Source organism: Carettochelys insculpta, chromosome 5 (genome assembly GCF_033958435.1).
Source record: "Carettochelys insculpta isolate YL-2023 chromosome 5, ASM3395843v1, whole genome shotgun sequence".
In the NCBI taxonomy this organism is placed as follows: Eukaryota; Metazoa; Chordata; order Testudines; family Carettochelyidae; genus Carettochelys; species Carettochelys insculpta.
This window is the reverse complement of record NC_134141.1, coordinates 96,228,599-96,244,543: the sequence shown is the minus strand read 5'-3', so window position 1 is coordinate 96,244,543 and position 15,945 is coordinate 96,228,599. Positions and strand designations below refer to the sequence as shown.

Below are 15,945 nucleotides of genomic sequence, written 5' to 3'. Positions count from 1 at the left end.
AGTTGCGTTTGTCCTGTAAGTCTAGAAGGTGATAGGTGCGAGAGAAACATGTGACCATACCACCTGGTACCAAAAGCAATTTTGAGCCAGTGATTTTCCATCGCAAACGGGGGTTGTAGAACAAAGGTTCTTAACTTAAGGAGGGATAATCAGTTTTGCACATACCAAATGGGAAGTGTCTCCCTAGGATGGAGTACTGCAGAAAAGGATCTAGGGGGTCATAGTAGACCACAAGCTGAGCAAGAGTCAGTGTAACACTGTTGGAAAAACAAAAAAACAAAACCCAACCATTCTGGGATGCATTAACAGGAGTATTATGAGAAAGAAACTATTAATTCTTCTGCTCTGTACTGATTAAACCTCAGTTGCGGAATATTGTGTCCAGGTTTGGGCACGACATGAGGAAAGATTGGAAAAATTGGAGAAGGTTCAGAGAACAACAAAAAACTCCTTCATGAATCTTTGAATGATAGATCTCCCCTGTAGCATCATAGAAGACTGTAACTGGAACCAGTTCCCTGCCCTCTCAGGAGGACCAAGCACCATCTAGACTATCCCTGATAGACACCTATCTAATCAGCTCTTAAATATCTCCAGTGATAGAGATTCCACAACCTCCGTGGGTATTTTATTCCAGCATTTAATCACCCTGACAGATAGGAAGTTTTTCCTAATGTCTAGTCTAAATCTCGCTTGCTACAGTTTAAGCCTGTTGTTCAGAGAGAGCTCTGGAATCTTGGCAGGTGGTTCACAAAAAGGATCACCACCCTGCATGGTTTCAGTCATTTAATTCAGTGATCCAAAATAATGGAAGGGATTATTTGTTGTAAGACTCCTGGCATGTTGCCCTACATCATTGTCCTTGCTTTCTGTTGTTGGTCCAGCTCAAATCAGCTCCTCATTTGTCAGTTGCTCAGTGTAAAATTCTAATTACTCCTGTACATCCTCCACCTCCTCGAAGCAGACATCTTTCAACAACTTGACATTTTCTAGCTGAAGAGCAGGAACAACATCAAATCCCTCAAACTTGTGGGCAGCATCTGGCCATGCATGGTACCAAAAACCATTCATAACATTGTAAAGTGGCCTGTCCCCATGATGTGTCAATGTTTTCCCCCTTCTTTGAGATATTGTAGGACATCCTAAACTCCTTCACATTGGAATTCCTTTCACTTCCTTCATCTGCATGGAGGACATCATCTATAGGTAATAAGTCTTGAACATGGGTGGTGGATGCAGATACATTAGTTAACAATAGGGGAACTTTCTCATGCACATTGGTCCTATTCCACACAAACCACAGATGTCTATCAGGACTAATGTAAATTGGAACATTTTTCTATTCATCAGCAATAGATGTCTGAAACAGTGGATAAGAGGAGATGTATACTGGGGACCTTCTGCAGTTATTAAATCTTCTGTGTATTTAAAGGCCAGGTTAAGGTTTACCCATTGATACCAAGACAAAGTTATCAGCCCGAGTATTACATAGCTAACACAGATTCTCACATGTCTTGAAGCCTGTCAGTTCAGACTCTTAGTAGTCAAGCTGCTGGTTTATTTATCATCCTTACTGCAGCAGACAAGTTTTGTCTGGCCCAGATATCCACTGTTTTTTCTTACAAAAGCAGCATCCTCCTGAAGTGCAAAAAATTATTTTCCAGGGTATTATTTGGTTCTCAGTGTCCCTAAGGCCCTCTGTTTGAGCGGCTCCTGAAGGTGCCTAGTTACTTTCTAAACATTACTGTGTCATTTTGATAGCAGTCATGCCTGTCCCAGGGTTTCTGCATTGGAAGCTCTTTTCGTGGAACCTCAGTGCTGCACCTTGTATGAAGCCACAGTGGGAACTAGAATTGACCGTCTCTTCATACTAAACACAAGCTCCAGGTTCCACATAGCACGGAAAATCATTTTTCCATCCTTCTGTCCAGCTCCATTGTGCCTCAGTGAGAATTAGCATACTTCAGATGTCTGCAGAACTCTCCTGGTACAGTTCAGGTCAGAAAGATAAATGCTTTGTTTGTGCTTTTATTGTTGTCAGAAGGAAAGTAGGTTTCAAAATCTTCCATGTCTACGTCATCTCGATATTGTATGTCAGGAGCATGGGAGTAAAAGAGTCCTTAACTCCACTTTTCAATATCAGAGTTCTTTTCCTCCAGAACTATGACAGCTTTATGGGCAAAAAGTTCAGACTCTTCATAGGAGGAAATCTGGAAGGCAGTCATCTCTTCATAACTCCCTCACATTCTCCAAGCTGGATGTCTAGTGAGCATCTGATGCTGCCTTGAGTAGCTCCTCCCTGTAGTATCCCAGTAGCCAGCACAAAAGGGTTATTCCCTTTCACTTATGTACTTACCTGTATGTAGTTCCTCTCCTAAAAGGACACTGCTATGAAACTCCAGTTTGCCAGGGATCTGTGGCCCTCTTTACTAAAATGGATAGGTTATCCATGCCTTATCTGAAAATTTTCCTTTTTGGAATAATGAGGTCCACAAACCCAATCCACTATGAATGTTAATTGGGAAGAGGTATGGGATTCCCAATATATTGAATTCCTTAACACTTTCAGCTAGAACATGGATAATATTCCGAATATCCTGTTGAAGGCAGAAGAGACGATGTGGAAGAGTTGCTGAATGACAATCTGAGTACCACAGTTTTGTAGCTGAGTGGAGGTGCCTTGATTTATGTAAAGAAGAAAGTGCAGCCAGCTTCCGGATTTGTGGGATGGCCCCAGGCAAGAAGTATTTGTCTGTAGTTGCCTGCCCAGCAAACTCAGCCTGTGATCTGACAGTTGAGCGGACCACCACTGGCAATGTTCTGCAGGCCAAATTATATTCACTGATGTTTGTAATCAAACCTATTCCATTAAATCAATGATACTGAGACATCTCTGGTTCAGGAGCCACATTAACGCTCAGCATTACCTAAAAACCACAGTAGTGTGAATTGTTTCATTAACTATTTTTTATATATATAATTCTCACAGCAAACATTATTTTATCAGCTACAATTGGTCAATACTAAATTAAAAACTTCCTGATTGATTTAGATTGTTCATGAAGTCACACAGTGTGAAAATATCATATTCTGTAAAGAGCTGTAGCAGATGCATGAAAGAGCACTTATATTTCATGAGCCTCAGTTTATTACTGTAAAATGGCCTTGCACAGGTGAAACTGGTTGAAATTTATTATATTTTACATCATCTGAAATAGAGTCCAGCTGTCTCTGCAGAGCTAATGGGAAAGAAAAATAGTCAACACTGATCTGTCCCTAAATTCTGTAGATATGCATCTAAAATTCAATTGGTTCACAAGACATGTCTCTACACTGGAGCCAGTTGCCAGGTCTTACATTAAGAGCTTCCTGTGTCTTCATATATATTTGTATGATCCCTAGCATAACAAGGCCCTGAATATAATTGAAACCATCAGCAATGTTGAATGAATGCATAATTATGATATAGAGGAGAGGATTTAGGACACAGGAAAATAGTCAAAAAATTGTTCATTACTGACATGGAATAGTGAAAATATATGAGTTTCCTGGATTTTAAGGATTTGAGAATGCATAAATAAATAGAATAGAAATAAACACATTATCAGCATGGCACACTTAAATTTTTACTGTCCATCGGTAACTCATCTGAGTGACCCTCTGTTTCAGCAAAGCACTTATGCAAATGAATGTTCCACTGACTTTGGTGGTTGTGCTTAATGTTTAGTGCATACTAAAGTGCTTTGCTGAATTAAGGCCTTAATGGACAGAGCTATCCCCTTTATAGAAAGAAAAGAAAACCCTTTAAGAGATTTTTATTCTGAGTTATATCTTTCAAAATGTGCTTATTGTAGGCTTATACTATACATTAACTGCACTGCAGTGTTGACCTAAAATACCCAGTGGAGTAACTGATTGCTTAATGCTTATTACTGCGTATTGGGACGTGTACCACATCCCTCCTGTTGTAGTATAATTCTGTTAACAGAGTTGAGTTTTGTTGGTAAGATAGTATGAGAAATTTTCTATGTTAGTAAGCATAAGATTAAGGATTCCCAAAAGGCAAAACAATGTCAATTTGACGTCTTCATTTGGAAAAGATAGTCAAATGGGGGGCGGGGGAAGACAAGCATTTGTTAGTTTACCTTTAATTATGAATAAGTGTGTCAGTGGAAGAGGTGCCAGTTTAAATAAATAACTTATGTCTGTTTTATTACAGTGTTCTCTGCTCCCAGTTATTGTAAAGAAAATGTTCTTCTGTTTGCTTTGGACATTAACTGTGCTTTGCAGAGCCTATACAGCAGGTAGGATAAAACAGCTCTCTATTGCTAATTTGTGTCTTATCTTACAAAACCGTTCCAAAGAAAAGGAAAAAGGATAACAATTGTTTCAAAAATTAACTGAATGTAAAAAGTGTACTTTAAACACTAATATTTGCATTAGTATGTACTACATTTCTAATTCTATTTGGTTGTATCCTAGTTACTTGAAAATGGTATTTAGTGAAGTAAGTAGCGTACAACATGGAGCAACAAAAGAAGAACTCAGATTTTGTAGCTGATCTCAATTTGCAGTTACAAAGCTGATTAATGAATATAATACCAGTATTTGTTCATTTCTCAGAAGAAATCATATTAGTTGGATAATTCTTACCCTGTTGTAAGAGGAGACGGCCTGTATCAGAAAGCCCTGGCAAAGCTTCTTATTGTCAGGATGCAGTGTTGTAGGAGATCTGTAAACTACGCAGTTGTGAATTAGTTGTATTTAATATGTATAGACGAAATGTGTACTGTCATGTGTTCCTGTTCAGAGACAAAGTTAATAAACCTTAATATTCACAATTTACTCTATTTCTCATCAGTGCACAGTAGTATTTGGGATTTCAATTTTCCTTTCTCCTTAGGACAGGAAATAAGAGTGCTAATTTGGCAAAATATGAGTTAGTGGTTACATTGGCAATGCACGTGCAAAGTGTTAATTTAGTTTGAACTCTTAATGAAGTTAAAGTTATCACAATACAAGCAACAGAAGTCACATGTAAAGGGATTATCCTTGCTTTTGAGTTGTATGCAAGAAATATGCAAATATCTTCAGAGGCCAGAATGTGCCACGAGAAGGATACAGGATGTGTAGCTGCACAGCGAAACAGCCACATATTTGATTATCACCATAAAAGTAGGATTTAAAGTCTCTGATGTGGACACATGTAAGAAAATAAATGAACAGGCAATTCAATCTACCTAAAATGTATACATTTACTTATCAGATATGCACATTTAAGTTAACATGTGGCAATAGTGAAAAACAGCAGAAAGGATGAGTTCCCTTTGTCAGGTTGTGTAGAAGTAGAAAAGAATCAAAGATCACCTATGTATGAAAGCAGTTTTGAAAGTTTTGCATTTTAGTCATAGTTGTGCTGTCCTGTACCATGGAGGCACAAACACCAGTGCAAAGCAAAGAGAATTGCTTTCTGCAACTTTCCTAACAAAGGGGCTGTTTGAGAGGAGTATTGGGTTAATAATGGGTGCCATAGAGGGAAATGATACACATTCATAACAAAGTTTGACTGTTTCACTAGTTGAACTGGACAATAAGCACTTAAAGATCACAACCTTATTTTCATGTCCATAGAACAGGCCATTCTAAAGAGGGACAGTTTATGTATAATGTGTTTGTTTATAATATCAGCTATGTTAAAAAAACAGCATTGATGTTGCAAATTCAATCACACCAAAGTTAGAAATCGCATACTGTTTGTTTCCGGATGGAAAATTTCAACTCAGACAGTTGATTTGGCAAAGTTATAAGTGATCAGACAGTCTTAATACACTGTGATACCAGCCCCTCCTATAAGAAGAGATGAAACGTGGAAACCCTGGTGCAGGAGGCATGGCTAAGCTAGTTGTAGTACAATGATAACAAATGGTTTTGGTCTGTACCCTTCCCCCAGGATTCAAACACTTTTGTGACAAAGCTCCTGCTCTAGTTTGGCATTTTGGCAAATTATTTGCCTCCGAAGCTTACAGCAGCCCGCTGAGGGGAATAAGGGGATTTTGAAATGTACAGGGTCCTTTCAAAAAGGACCCCCATGTATCCGCGCTGCGTGCGTTTGAAAGCAGCACTTTGGAAGCGCTGCGGCCAGAGGTGTCCTAATGCTAATGAAGCACTGAATATTCAATTCAGCACCTCATTAGTAATCTTTGAAATGACCATTTGCATGGCCATTTCAAAGTTTTGGCCAAGTGTGGCCACAGCCCAAGTGATTCAGGGCAAGACAAATTCCTCCACCAGTTCAGGTCCTTGTCCTGTCCTGGATGAGGATGAGGGGGGAAAGAGTAGAAGGGGGAGCCCAGGCCCATCCTCCACTCTGGACTCCAGCCCAGGGACCCTGCAAAAGCAGCAGCCAACAATGCCACAAGTTCCAGCTGCTTGACAAAAATGATTTCCTAGGTTACTTCCCCACAGCCATTCCCAGCATCCTACTTAGCACAGGCTGTTCCCTCTGGCACTTGCTTGTCTTTATTCCTTTCAGACTCTGCTCTGCTCTGCACAGCACAGCACAGCACAGCACAGCACAGCACAGCACAGCACAGCACAGCACAGCACAGCACAGCACAGCACAGCACAGCACAGCACAGCACAGCACAGCACAGCACAGCACAGCCACTTCTCACCCAGCCACTTCTCACCCAGCCACTGAGCCATTAGAAAAGAAGCTTTTTTATAAATGGTCTCTGCTGGTTCTTCATTGGCTCCAGCTGTCCTGATTAACCTGGCTCCCTTGAGTCTGCAAGCTTCCCAGGTGTTTTAATTGGCTTAATTGCCCTGATTGCTTCTAGCAGATTCCTGCTGGTTCAGGATCATCCCTTGCTAGTTTAGTTTGGGAACAGGAACCTATTCAATCTCTAGGGCTAAGATAGCTCTTCTCTACCACTCTTCTGTGCCTGCTGGGAACATCAGATGGAGGATCCTCCATGGTGCAGTGAGCACAGGCATGTACTTGGCATGGTTCATCCCTGTTCCTGATGTGTTTTTTGTGGCATGAAGGAGCTCCTGGTGTACATCTATCTTGAGCCCCTCTTGGGTCTCTCCCAGGTCCTCCTGTTGAGGTTGTGGCTGCATTTCTCTTATTGATCCTTGCACACCCAATCCATGGCCCCCTTATCAACTCCTCCTGGTTGTGGCCAGGATGACCATTTAAAAGACCAAGGAGCAGAGGTTGACTGAGGTGGGTAGGACTGTGACTGTGGGGTCTATTTGCATTCCTTCATCTGTTTATGTATCTGGGCAGAGTTTCCCGGGTTGCATCCACTTGTTGCCTCAATGTCTTTGGGGACCAGTGGGTGCTGTCTGGGGCTCTCTGCTTGGTGTCCTCTTCTGTCTCTCTCATTTTGACCCTATGACTTCCATGTTCATCCATAACAGCAACAAAGGGTCCTGTGGCACCTTATAGACTAACAGAAAAGTTTTGAGCATGAAATTTTTTTCCAAGACCAGCATCTGATGAAGTGAGTCTGTGCTCACAAAAGCTCATGTTCAAAACTTTTCTGTTAGCCTGTAAGGTGCCACAGGACCCTTTGTTGCTGTTATAGATCCAGACTAACACGGCTACCCCTCCGATACATGTTCATCCATGTTTTTCTTTTTAGTTGCATCTCCCAGTCTCCTGCTATTTATTTGGGGTTGTGGGTTTAGTGGACCCCCCTGTAGGGGGGATTATGGAGCTGTGGGCGAGCTCACACTCATCCACATTCTTGGTCTCCAAAAGAACCATGTTTTTGTAGCCCTGGAGCCTGACCCTATCACAGCTTGCTGTCTTTGTCTCATCGGGTATGGTGAATGGGCTAGGTAACGGTGGAGAGGGAAAGGGATGCCTTGGTTTGTTTGTCCCTCTGTTTTATAGTTTCATTCCCCCTCTTGAAAAACATTTCCAGTTGAGACACAGACACCAAGGAGACCGTGTGAATGGATATTCTTGGCTGTTTTTCATCTTCATCTTCACCTCCTGCTTACAGGTGTATATTGCTTAAATGTCAATTATGTGGCGTAATCATTAAGACAGACTTGTTTGCCAACTTTTGTCTGGGCAAGGCTGTGGCATATGGAACATGTTCATACCACCATACAGGGGAATTTTATAACTTTATTTACAGTGTTGTCACACATATTTTACCAAGACAATATGGATCAGCAAATTACGGGTTTTGAAATTATCTCTTGCAAGGAGTACTTTATACAAAAATTATTATAATAAGGTGTAGGGTTTGAATTCAGAAGTGTATTCTGTCATTGACAGTTCCTTGGATTTATCTCTTAGAGGAAGGCTTGGGTGGGGAGTCTCCCTGCCATCATCTGTGGTGAATACCTATACAGTAATTTAATTTATCTTCTCCTCAATGGCCTGGGCTTTCTTGAGTGTTCCTTTAGCACTTCAATCACCCACATGTCCCACTGATTGGCAGGCTTCCTGTTGGATTTATTTAAAAATTTTGCTGTTAATTTGAGTCATTGCTAATTGCTCTTCAAATTCTTTTTGGACTGCCTAACACTATTTTTAAACATGACTTGCCAGAGTTTATGCACCTTTCAATTTTTTTCAGCAGGATTTGACTTCCAGTTTTTTAAAATATGCCTTTTCTTCTCTAATCACCTCTTTCATTCTGTTCAGCCATGGTGGCATTTTTTGGTCCTCTCACTATTTTTAATTTTGGAGTATGCATTTAATTTGAGCTTCTGTTGTGGGTTTTATTTATTTATTTTTTAAAAAGTTTCCATGCAGTGTGTGTTTCACTCTTGTGACTGTTTCTTTTAATTTCTATATAACGAGATTTCTCTTTTCTATGTAGTTCCAATTTCTGAAGCTAAATGCTGCAATGGTGGGCTTCTTCAGTATTTTGTCTCCCATAAGGAAGCTTAATTATATTATGGTTGCTATTACTGAGTCATTCAGCTATATGCACCACTTTGACTAGATCCTGTACTCCACTGAAGACTAAGCTAAGAATTGCCTCTCTCCTTTTGAGTTCTAAGATCGACTACTCCCAGAAGCAGTCATTAATGATGGCTATAAACTTAATTTATGCATCCTGTCCTAAGATGACATATACCCAGTCATTCTGGAAATAGTTGAATTCCCCCAGTGTTATTGAGCTTTCTATAGTTTTTCTAAATCTCCCTCAGCATTTCATAATTACTATCACACTCTTGGTGAGGTACTCAGTAGTATATTCCTGCTGCTCTACTTGTATTATTCAAGTACAGAATTTATCATTGTAGAGAGAGAGGTGGATGCAAGCTATTCTATCATTCTTATATATTTTGTACCCTGATATTATGATGTCTCATTGTCCTCATTTCACCAGGTTTATGTAACGCGTGTTATGTTACATCGATATCTTCATTTAATTCCAGGCGCTCAAATTCACCTGTCTTAGTATTGAGACTACTCCAGAGCGATCTGGATAAATTGGAGGATTGGGCCAAAAGAATTCTGATGCCATTCAGCAAGGAGAATTGTAGAGTCCTGCACTTGGGATGGAAGAATCCAACCATTGTTATTGGCTGGGTACCGACTGACTAAGCAGCAGTACAGTGGAAAGGGACCAAGGGATTATGGTGGATGAAAGGCTGGATATGAGTAAAGAGTGTACCCTTACAGCCAAAAAGACCAATGGCATATTGGGCTGCATTAGGAGGAGCATTTCAAGCAGATCTAGAGAGTTTGTTCCCCTCTGTTCGGCTCTGGTGAGGCCACATCTGGAGTATTGTATCCAGTTTTGCCCCCGCCCCAGGTATAGAAAGGATATGGATGACCTGGAGCAGGTTCAGCGGAGGACAACAAAAATGATTCAGGGGCTGGAGCACATCACCTATGAGGAGAGGCTGAGGGATTTAGGCTAATTTAGTTTGCAGAAGAGAAGACTCGGGGTGATTTGATAGCAGCCTTCAACTTCCTGAAGGGGAGCTCTAAAGAGGATGGAGAGAAACTGTTCTCAGTGTGACAGGCAGCAGAACAAGGAGTAATGGTCTGAAGTTACAGAAGGAGAGGAGTAGGTTGGATATTAGGAAAAACTGGTTCACAAAGCAGGTGGTGAAGCACTGGAATGTGTTCCCTAGAGCGGTGGTGGAATTTCCATCCCTAGAGGTTTTTAAATCCAGGGTTGACATAGTCAAGGCTGGGATGACTTAGTTGGGGTTGAATCCTGGGTGAAGCAGGGGCTGGACTCAATGACCTCTTGAGGTCCCTGCCAGCTCTGTGATTCTGTGATTCTATGTGTGTATGAAAACTTATAAAATTTCTGTCATTTTAGTTGTCTGCTGTCATGTGATGTAATTGAATGGGACTCTTCTTTCATTTGATTGTTTCTCTTCCATTTTACCTGTACTTTGTCAACTTTCATTGTTTCTTTTTTACTAGGTGATCCTGGTTAATACATGTCTGTCCAAACCACATGCTCCTTTCCCAAAATGTTCTGCAGTTTCTAATTAACCTAAAGTTACCCTCCCTATACCACTGTCTCAGTCACATGTTGAGACCACACAGTTCTGCCTTCTAACCTGTCCTGCATGTGGAACTGGAAGCATTTCAGGGAATGCTACCATGAAGGTCCTGTAATTTAAACTCTTGCCAAGCTGCCTAAATTTGGAATTTCAGGGCCTTTCTCCTATATTTTCTTATATCACTGGTACCTACATGTACCGTGACCATTGGATCCTCCCCAGTGCTGCACATAAGTCTGTCTAGATATCTTGAGAGACCTGAAGCCTTCTCAGGCTACGTCTACACGTGAAGCCTACATCGAAGTAGCCTATTTTGATGTGGTGACATCGAAATAGGCTATTTCGATGAATAACGTCTACACGTGCTCCAGGGCTGGCAACGTCGATGTTCAACATCGACGTTGCGCAGCACCACATTGAAATAGGCGCTGCGAGGGAACGTCTACACGCCAAAGTAGCACACATCGAAATAAGGGTGCCAGGCACAGCTGCAGACAGGGTCACAGGGCGGACTCAACAGCAAGCCGCTCCCTTAAAGGGCCCCTCCCAGACACAGCTGCACTAAACAACACAAGATCCACAGAGCCGACAACTGGTTGCAGACCCTGTGCATGCAGCGTGGATCCCCAGCTGCAGCAGCAGCAGCCAGAAGCCCTGGGCTAAGGGCTGCTGCACACCATGACCATAGAGCCCCGCAGGGGCTGGAGAGAGAGCGTCTCTCAACTCCTCAGCTGATGGCCGCCATGGCGGACCCCGCTATTTCGAAGTTGTGGGACGCGCAATGACTACACGGTCCCTACTTCGACGTTCAACGTCGAAGTAGGGCGCTATTCCCATCCCCTCATGGGGTGAGCGGCTTCGACGTCTCGCCACCTAATGTCGATGTTAACATCGAAATAGCGCCCAACACGTGTAGCCGTGACGGGCGCTATTTTGAAGTTAGTGCCGCTACTTCGAAGTAGCGTGCACGTGTAGACACAGCTTCAGATGGCAGGCAGACCATCATCATTGCAAACCCAGCTCTCTACATTGCTATGATCAAATCACTTTTTACTCTTAGGTGTCTCTTACTGAAAATCAGTATCTGAGGGATAGCCTGGTGAGTCTGTATCTGCAAAAACAATGAGAAGTTTCATGGCACCTTAAAGAATGACTGCTTCATTTGAGCTTTAGCTTTTGTGGGTAAGAACACACTTTGTCAGACGCAAGGAGTGGAAATTACTGAGAAATTACTCTGTAATTACCACCAGTGCCGTTGTGATTTTCACTTAGCACATAATGGAATCTCTTACTGGCAAATAAAACCAGACTGACAGGAGGTGTATTGAAGAGAATTTTCTGGAATAAGTTTCTGGGCATATTACTTCAACAATGGGTTATGGTTCTGTACTTATTTCAACTTTACCTTGATATTCCAGGCTTTTCCTTTCATTTCTGTGTTAGTATGAGTAATGTAATTCAGTCATGAAAGATGAGATACCTTACTGGGAGGACCTGGGTTGGTGATTGTGGTGACAGTTGTTCTTTGGAGTCTGGGAATGTGTAGCCAAACAGAGTCTCCCCCTTACAAGCCAGCTTGCTCGCTCCGCCCCCCACCTGAGAAGCACACAGGGCACGAAAATGGCTGCTGACAGCACAGTCTTTGATGCCCTCATTGAGGCCCAGATATGCTAGCTTATCGTGACCCTGAGAAGCAAAAAGTACAGATGGAAGGCTAACAGGCCAAACTGTCAACAAGAGTGGGGGGGACCCTCAGAAATCACCCCAGCTGGCATTGATCAATATGATGCACACACACAATCACCCAGAAGGGGACATGCCCCGTCCGCACAAAAGAATGTCCTGTACTCCTAAATTGCTTATCTCTTGTCTTACAAGTGCAAACTAAGTAAGAAATGCCCTTGTAACAAACTGGCGTCACAAAAACAGACCAGTATAATCTGGCACCATAGATAAAAAGAAAAATACGTAACCCAAAAGGGGTATAAAAGGTGGGTCCAACAAAACTCTAACTTTAAGTGCATTCCACCAACTACCTGCTGGTCGGGTCAGGTAATTGCCTCCCAAGGTCCACAACTGGGAATGCCCAACCTCGTATTCGTCTTTCCGTGAAATTAAGTGACCGATCCACCTTGGCTACGCTGGTATCAAAAGACGCAAAAAGGGTAAAATACACCCATGCTAGGTCTCTGACTTTTTTGTGCACAGCTAAAAAATTAAAGCTCTGTAACTAGTGTCAAAATATCATTGTGTTAAATGGTAACAAATATCTTTGTATTAAATTGTAACGTAACTTGTTAACACCTGTACTTTGTTAGCATATAAAAAGTAAACAATAGCCTTTTGTAACCATATGCTTATAACTGTAGCTTAATAAACTTGTAACTAGTTAAAATCCAAGCCTAACCATTTTGTTAACCCTTTTGTTACTGCAACACAGCCGGCACAACAAAAGAACTGTAACCGTTTGGTTACTACAGCCTGGCCATGGGTGAGAGTGCTAGGAGCTGCCTGCTCTAACAGTAAAAAACTGGGTTGCTTAGAACCCAGGGGAGTACCTCACCGCACATTACCTGGCCACTGGCTAACAGAATGACACTGAAGTGGAAAAATAAACTTGAACTTACAAAGTGCTCTACCTGTTGGGTTAAGCTTAAGTAGGATGCGAGTAAATTCAAAACCAGTTCTCAAGCTTTAGTGTAGTGAGGAATGTATTGTAATAGTGATTATCATCTGAACTGCTTGTTCTCCTGTTCAGGATTGTCTAAGATTCCAGTGACAACTATATCATCATCAATAACCGTGGGCTCAGGGACAACTATAGCAATTACATAAATAAAACCAATAAGATATTTAATTTGTAACTGCAGTGTAGATGTTTGGGCCTAGGTGGAGCCAGAGGTCTGGGACTCTACCTCTAGTGGGGTCTCCGAGAGCTCAAACAGCTACACTGCCCAAGCCCTGCAAGCCTGAGTCAGTTGATATGGGCCAGCCATGAGTTTTTAATGTCAGTATAGACACAGCTTGTAATGGCAAATGAAATTATGGATATCTTTTTAAAGTATGTTTGATTTTTATCTAACTTTTTTTTTTAGATATCAGTTCTACAGGAAATGCTTATATTTCTCCTCAATCTCCTGAAATTGAAAGAGGTGCAACCTTGAAACTTCTTTGCATTCTGGGAAACCACAAGATGCCTTCCAGAAATGCAAGTCACATCATCTGGAAGCTGAATCAGAATCTGATTGCACAAGAAAACTACAATGTTATCAATGAAACTGTTTCTAGTTTAACCATCCATAATTTCACTGATGAAAGTGCACACGTGAAATGCTTAATTAAATACCCAGATAAGGAACAACTTCTGGTTCACACTAAAGTTAAATCTGGCTGTAAGTAGAATTACATGACTTTGAAATTACAAGGTTTTAAAATATGCTAATGCAAATAGTATTCATAATAGTGAGAGTGGACAACTTTTAAATGATTTAAAATCATTGATCTATTTGATAGTTCAGTGCATTTTTAGGAGATCTGTATTTAGGCACTTCTTCTGTTTTTCTGGAATGACAGAGGAGTATCTGCTTCCCTTACTCAAGCTTGTTCACAGTTCTTGACTTCCATGAGTTTGTGTTCAAGGTTTTAGATACTAAAGTGTTGCTTCTACTATAACCTACCCTAACAATCTCCAGGGAAGTCATTGAGTAAGCACCTATTGCCCAGCAAATTATAATTGTCCCGCAAGCTACCTGAAAGTGATACTCTTTTGAATAAACATGCATTTCATTCTAATGCTGCTTTGACTGGGGCTGAATTAAGGCAAGATCTGCTGATTCATGCTCAGGGCTTGATGGGAGCCAGTGCATGATTTGTGTCAAGGCTTGCTAGGGCTACGCTCTGGGACCTCTAGGCTTAGCACTTGGAACCTATGGTCTGGCAGCTCTGAGCTTTCTTTGTCAGATATAAAAGTTAAAAAAAATCGTGCTTGAACCCCAGAATTTAATTGCTGCACTGATCCTTGCATGCAGACTTTGGCTCCTGACAGTACTTAATTTGTAATTAAAGAGGTTTCAAGGCTCAAGCAAAGTCCACCATTAGAGAGGAGAGTAGAAGGCAGGAAGTCCAGAGTGCCACAAACACTTTAACAAAGCAGAGGTCCATTAAGTTTGTTATGTTGGCATGGAGAAGGATGGCTTTAGTCTGAGGCACCCTTCAGCTGAACGGTTCCACTGTGACTAGTTCCATCCTACTCCACTCTAGTTTCTCCTTATGGGGAGGCTGGTTTTGGCATGAAAACATCATTGCGGTCTCATTTCATCCTAGATAGCTCCTGAATGTAAAGTTTACTGGGAGTTTCCTTTATATGGGAAGGAGATTGTAGCTCCTTCTTTAGTGTGAGGTGCTGACAAATGACATAGGTAAGTCCGCCAACCCTCAAAAAGTCAGACTTGTGCAAGGTCTTTCGATCAGTGATATGACTGACTATGGAGTCAAAAACACTTAGAAGGAACCACTTGGAACTCTGCCTTTTTAGAGGCTGGATGCTTCTCTCTCTATGACTACTACACTTCTCAGAAGTTTCTTTACTTTTTGGCTGTGTCTACACTAGCCCCGAACATCGAAATGACCATGTAAATGGCTGTTTTGAAGTTTACTAATGAAGCGCTGAAATACATATTCAGTGCCTCATTAGCATGCGGCCGGCCGCAGCACTTTGAAATTGATGCTGTTCGCCCCGACGGGGCTCCTTTTCGAAAGGGCCCCACCTACTTCAAAGTCCCCTTATTCCTATGATCATATGGGCATAAGGGGACTTCGAAGTAGGCGGGGTCCTTTTGAAAAGGAGCCCCGTTGGGACGAGCTGCGCGGCGGCGAGCCGCGTCAATTTCGAAGTGTCGCGGCCGCCTGCATGCTAATGAAGCGCTGAATATGTATTTCAGCACTTCATTAGTAAACTTCGAAATGGCCATTTACATGTTTGGGGCTAGTGTAGACACGGCCTATTACAGACAAATAATTTGGCCTTCACCCCCAACCCTATACACCTCTGGGAAGTCTAAGCAGGGAGTTAATTCCCTGCCTTTGCATCATATTATGACTGTCTTTATGGTTCGATGTTGTAATATAATAGAAAACTTGCTAGTTAATAAGATGCATCCTCAAGTAAAATGTATGTATAGCAGTTTTTCCTAATCTGTCTCTATGAGAGAGAATCACAAATATATACACTCATCTCTCATTTAACGAGTACTTTACTCACAAGTACTCATTAAAACGAGGGAGACACATACCTACCAATGTTGACTAGACGAGTGAACTTCCCCCGCTAATATGAGCCAACCACTGGGTTCCCGGCGGGGGGCACGGAGAGACCGGCAGCCCCGTGGCTGGCTCTGCTCCAGACGCAGGGCCCCCCGTGCAGTGGTGAGAGCGGCAGCCCTGCGG

General features: G+C 42.0%; 1 protein-coding gene across 1 annotated transcript in view; it reads left to right on the top strand.

Annotated features, from left to right (window-relative positions):
* The window catches only part of IL31RA (interleukin 31 receptor A), a 71,214-nt gene that overhangs the window by 4,051 nt on the left and 51,218 nt on the right, over positions 1-15,945 (top strand). Inside the window, exons 2-3 of the mRNA XM_074994283.1 lie at positions 4,220-4,304; positions 13,596-13,892. Coding sequence (XP_074850384.1) covers positions 4,220-4,304; positions 13,596-13,892 — 382 coding nt within the window. The remainder of the gene's footprint in view (positions 1-4,219; positions 4,305-13,595; positions 13,893-15,945) is intronic.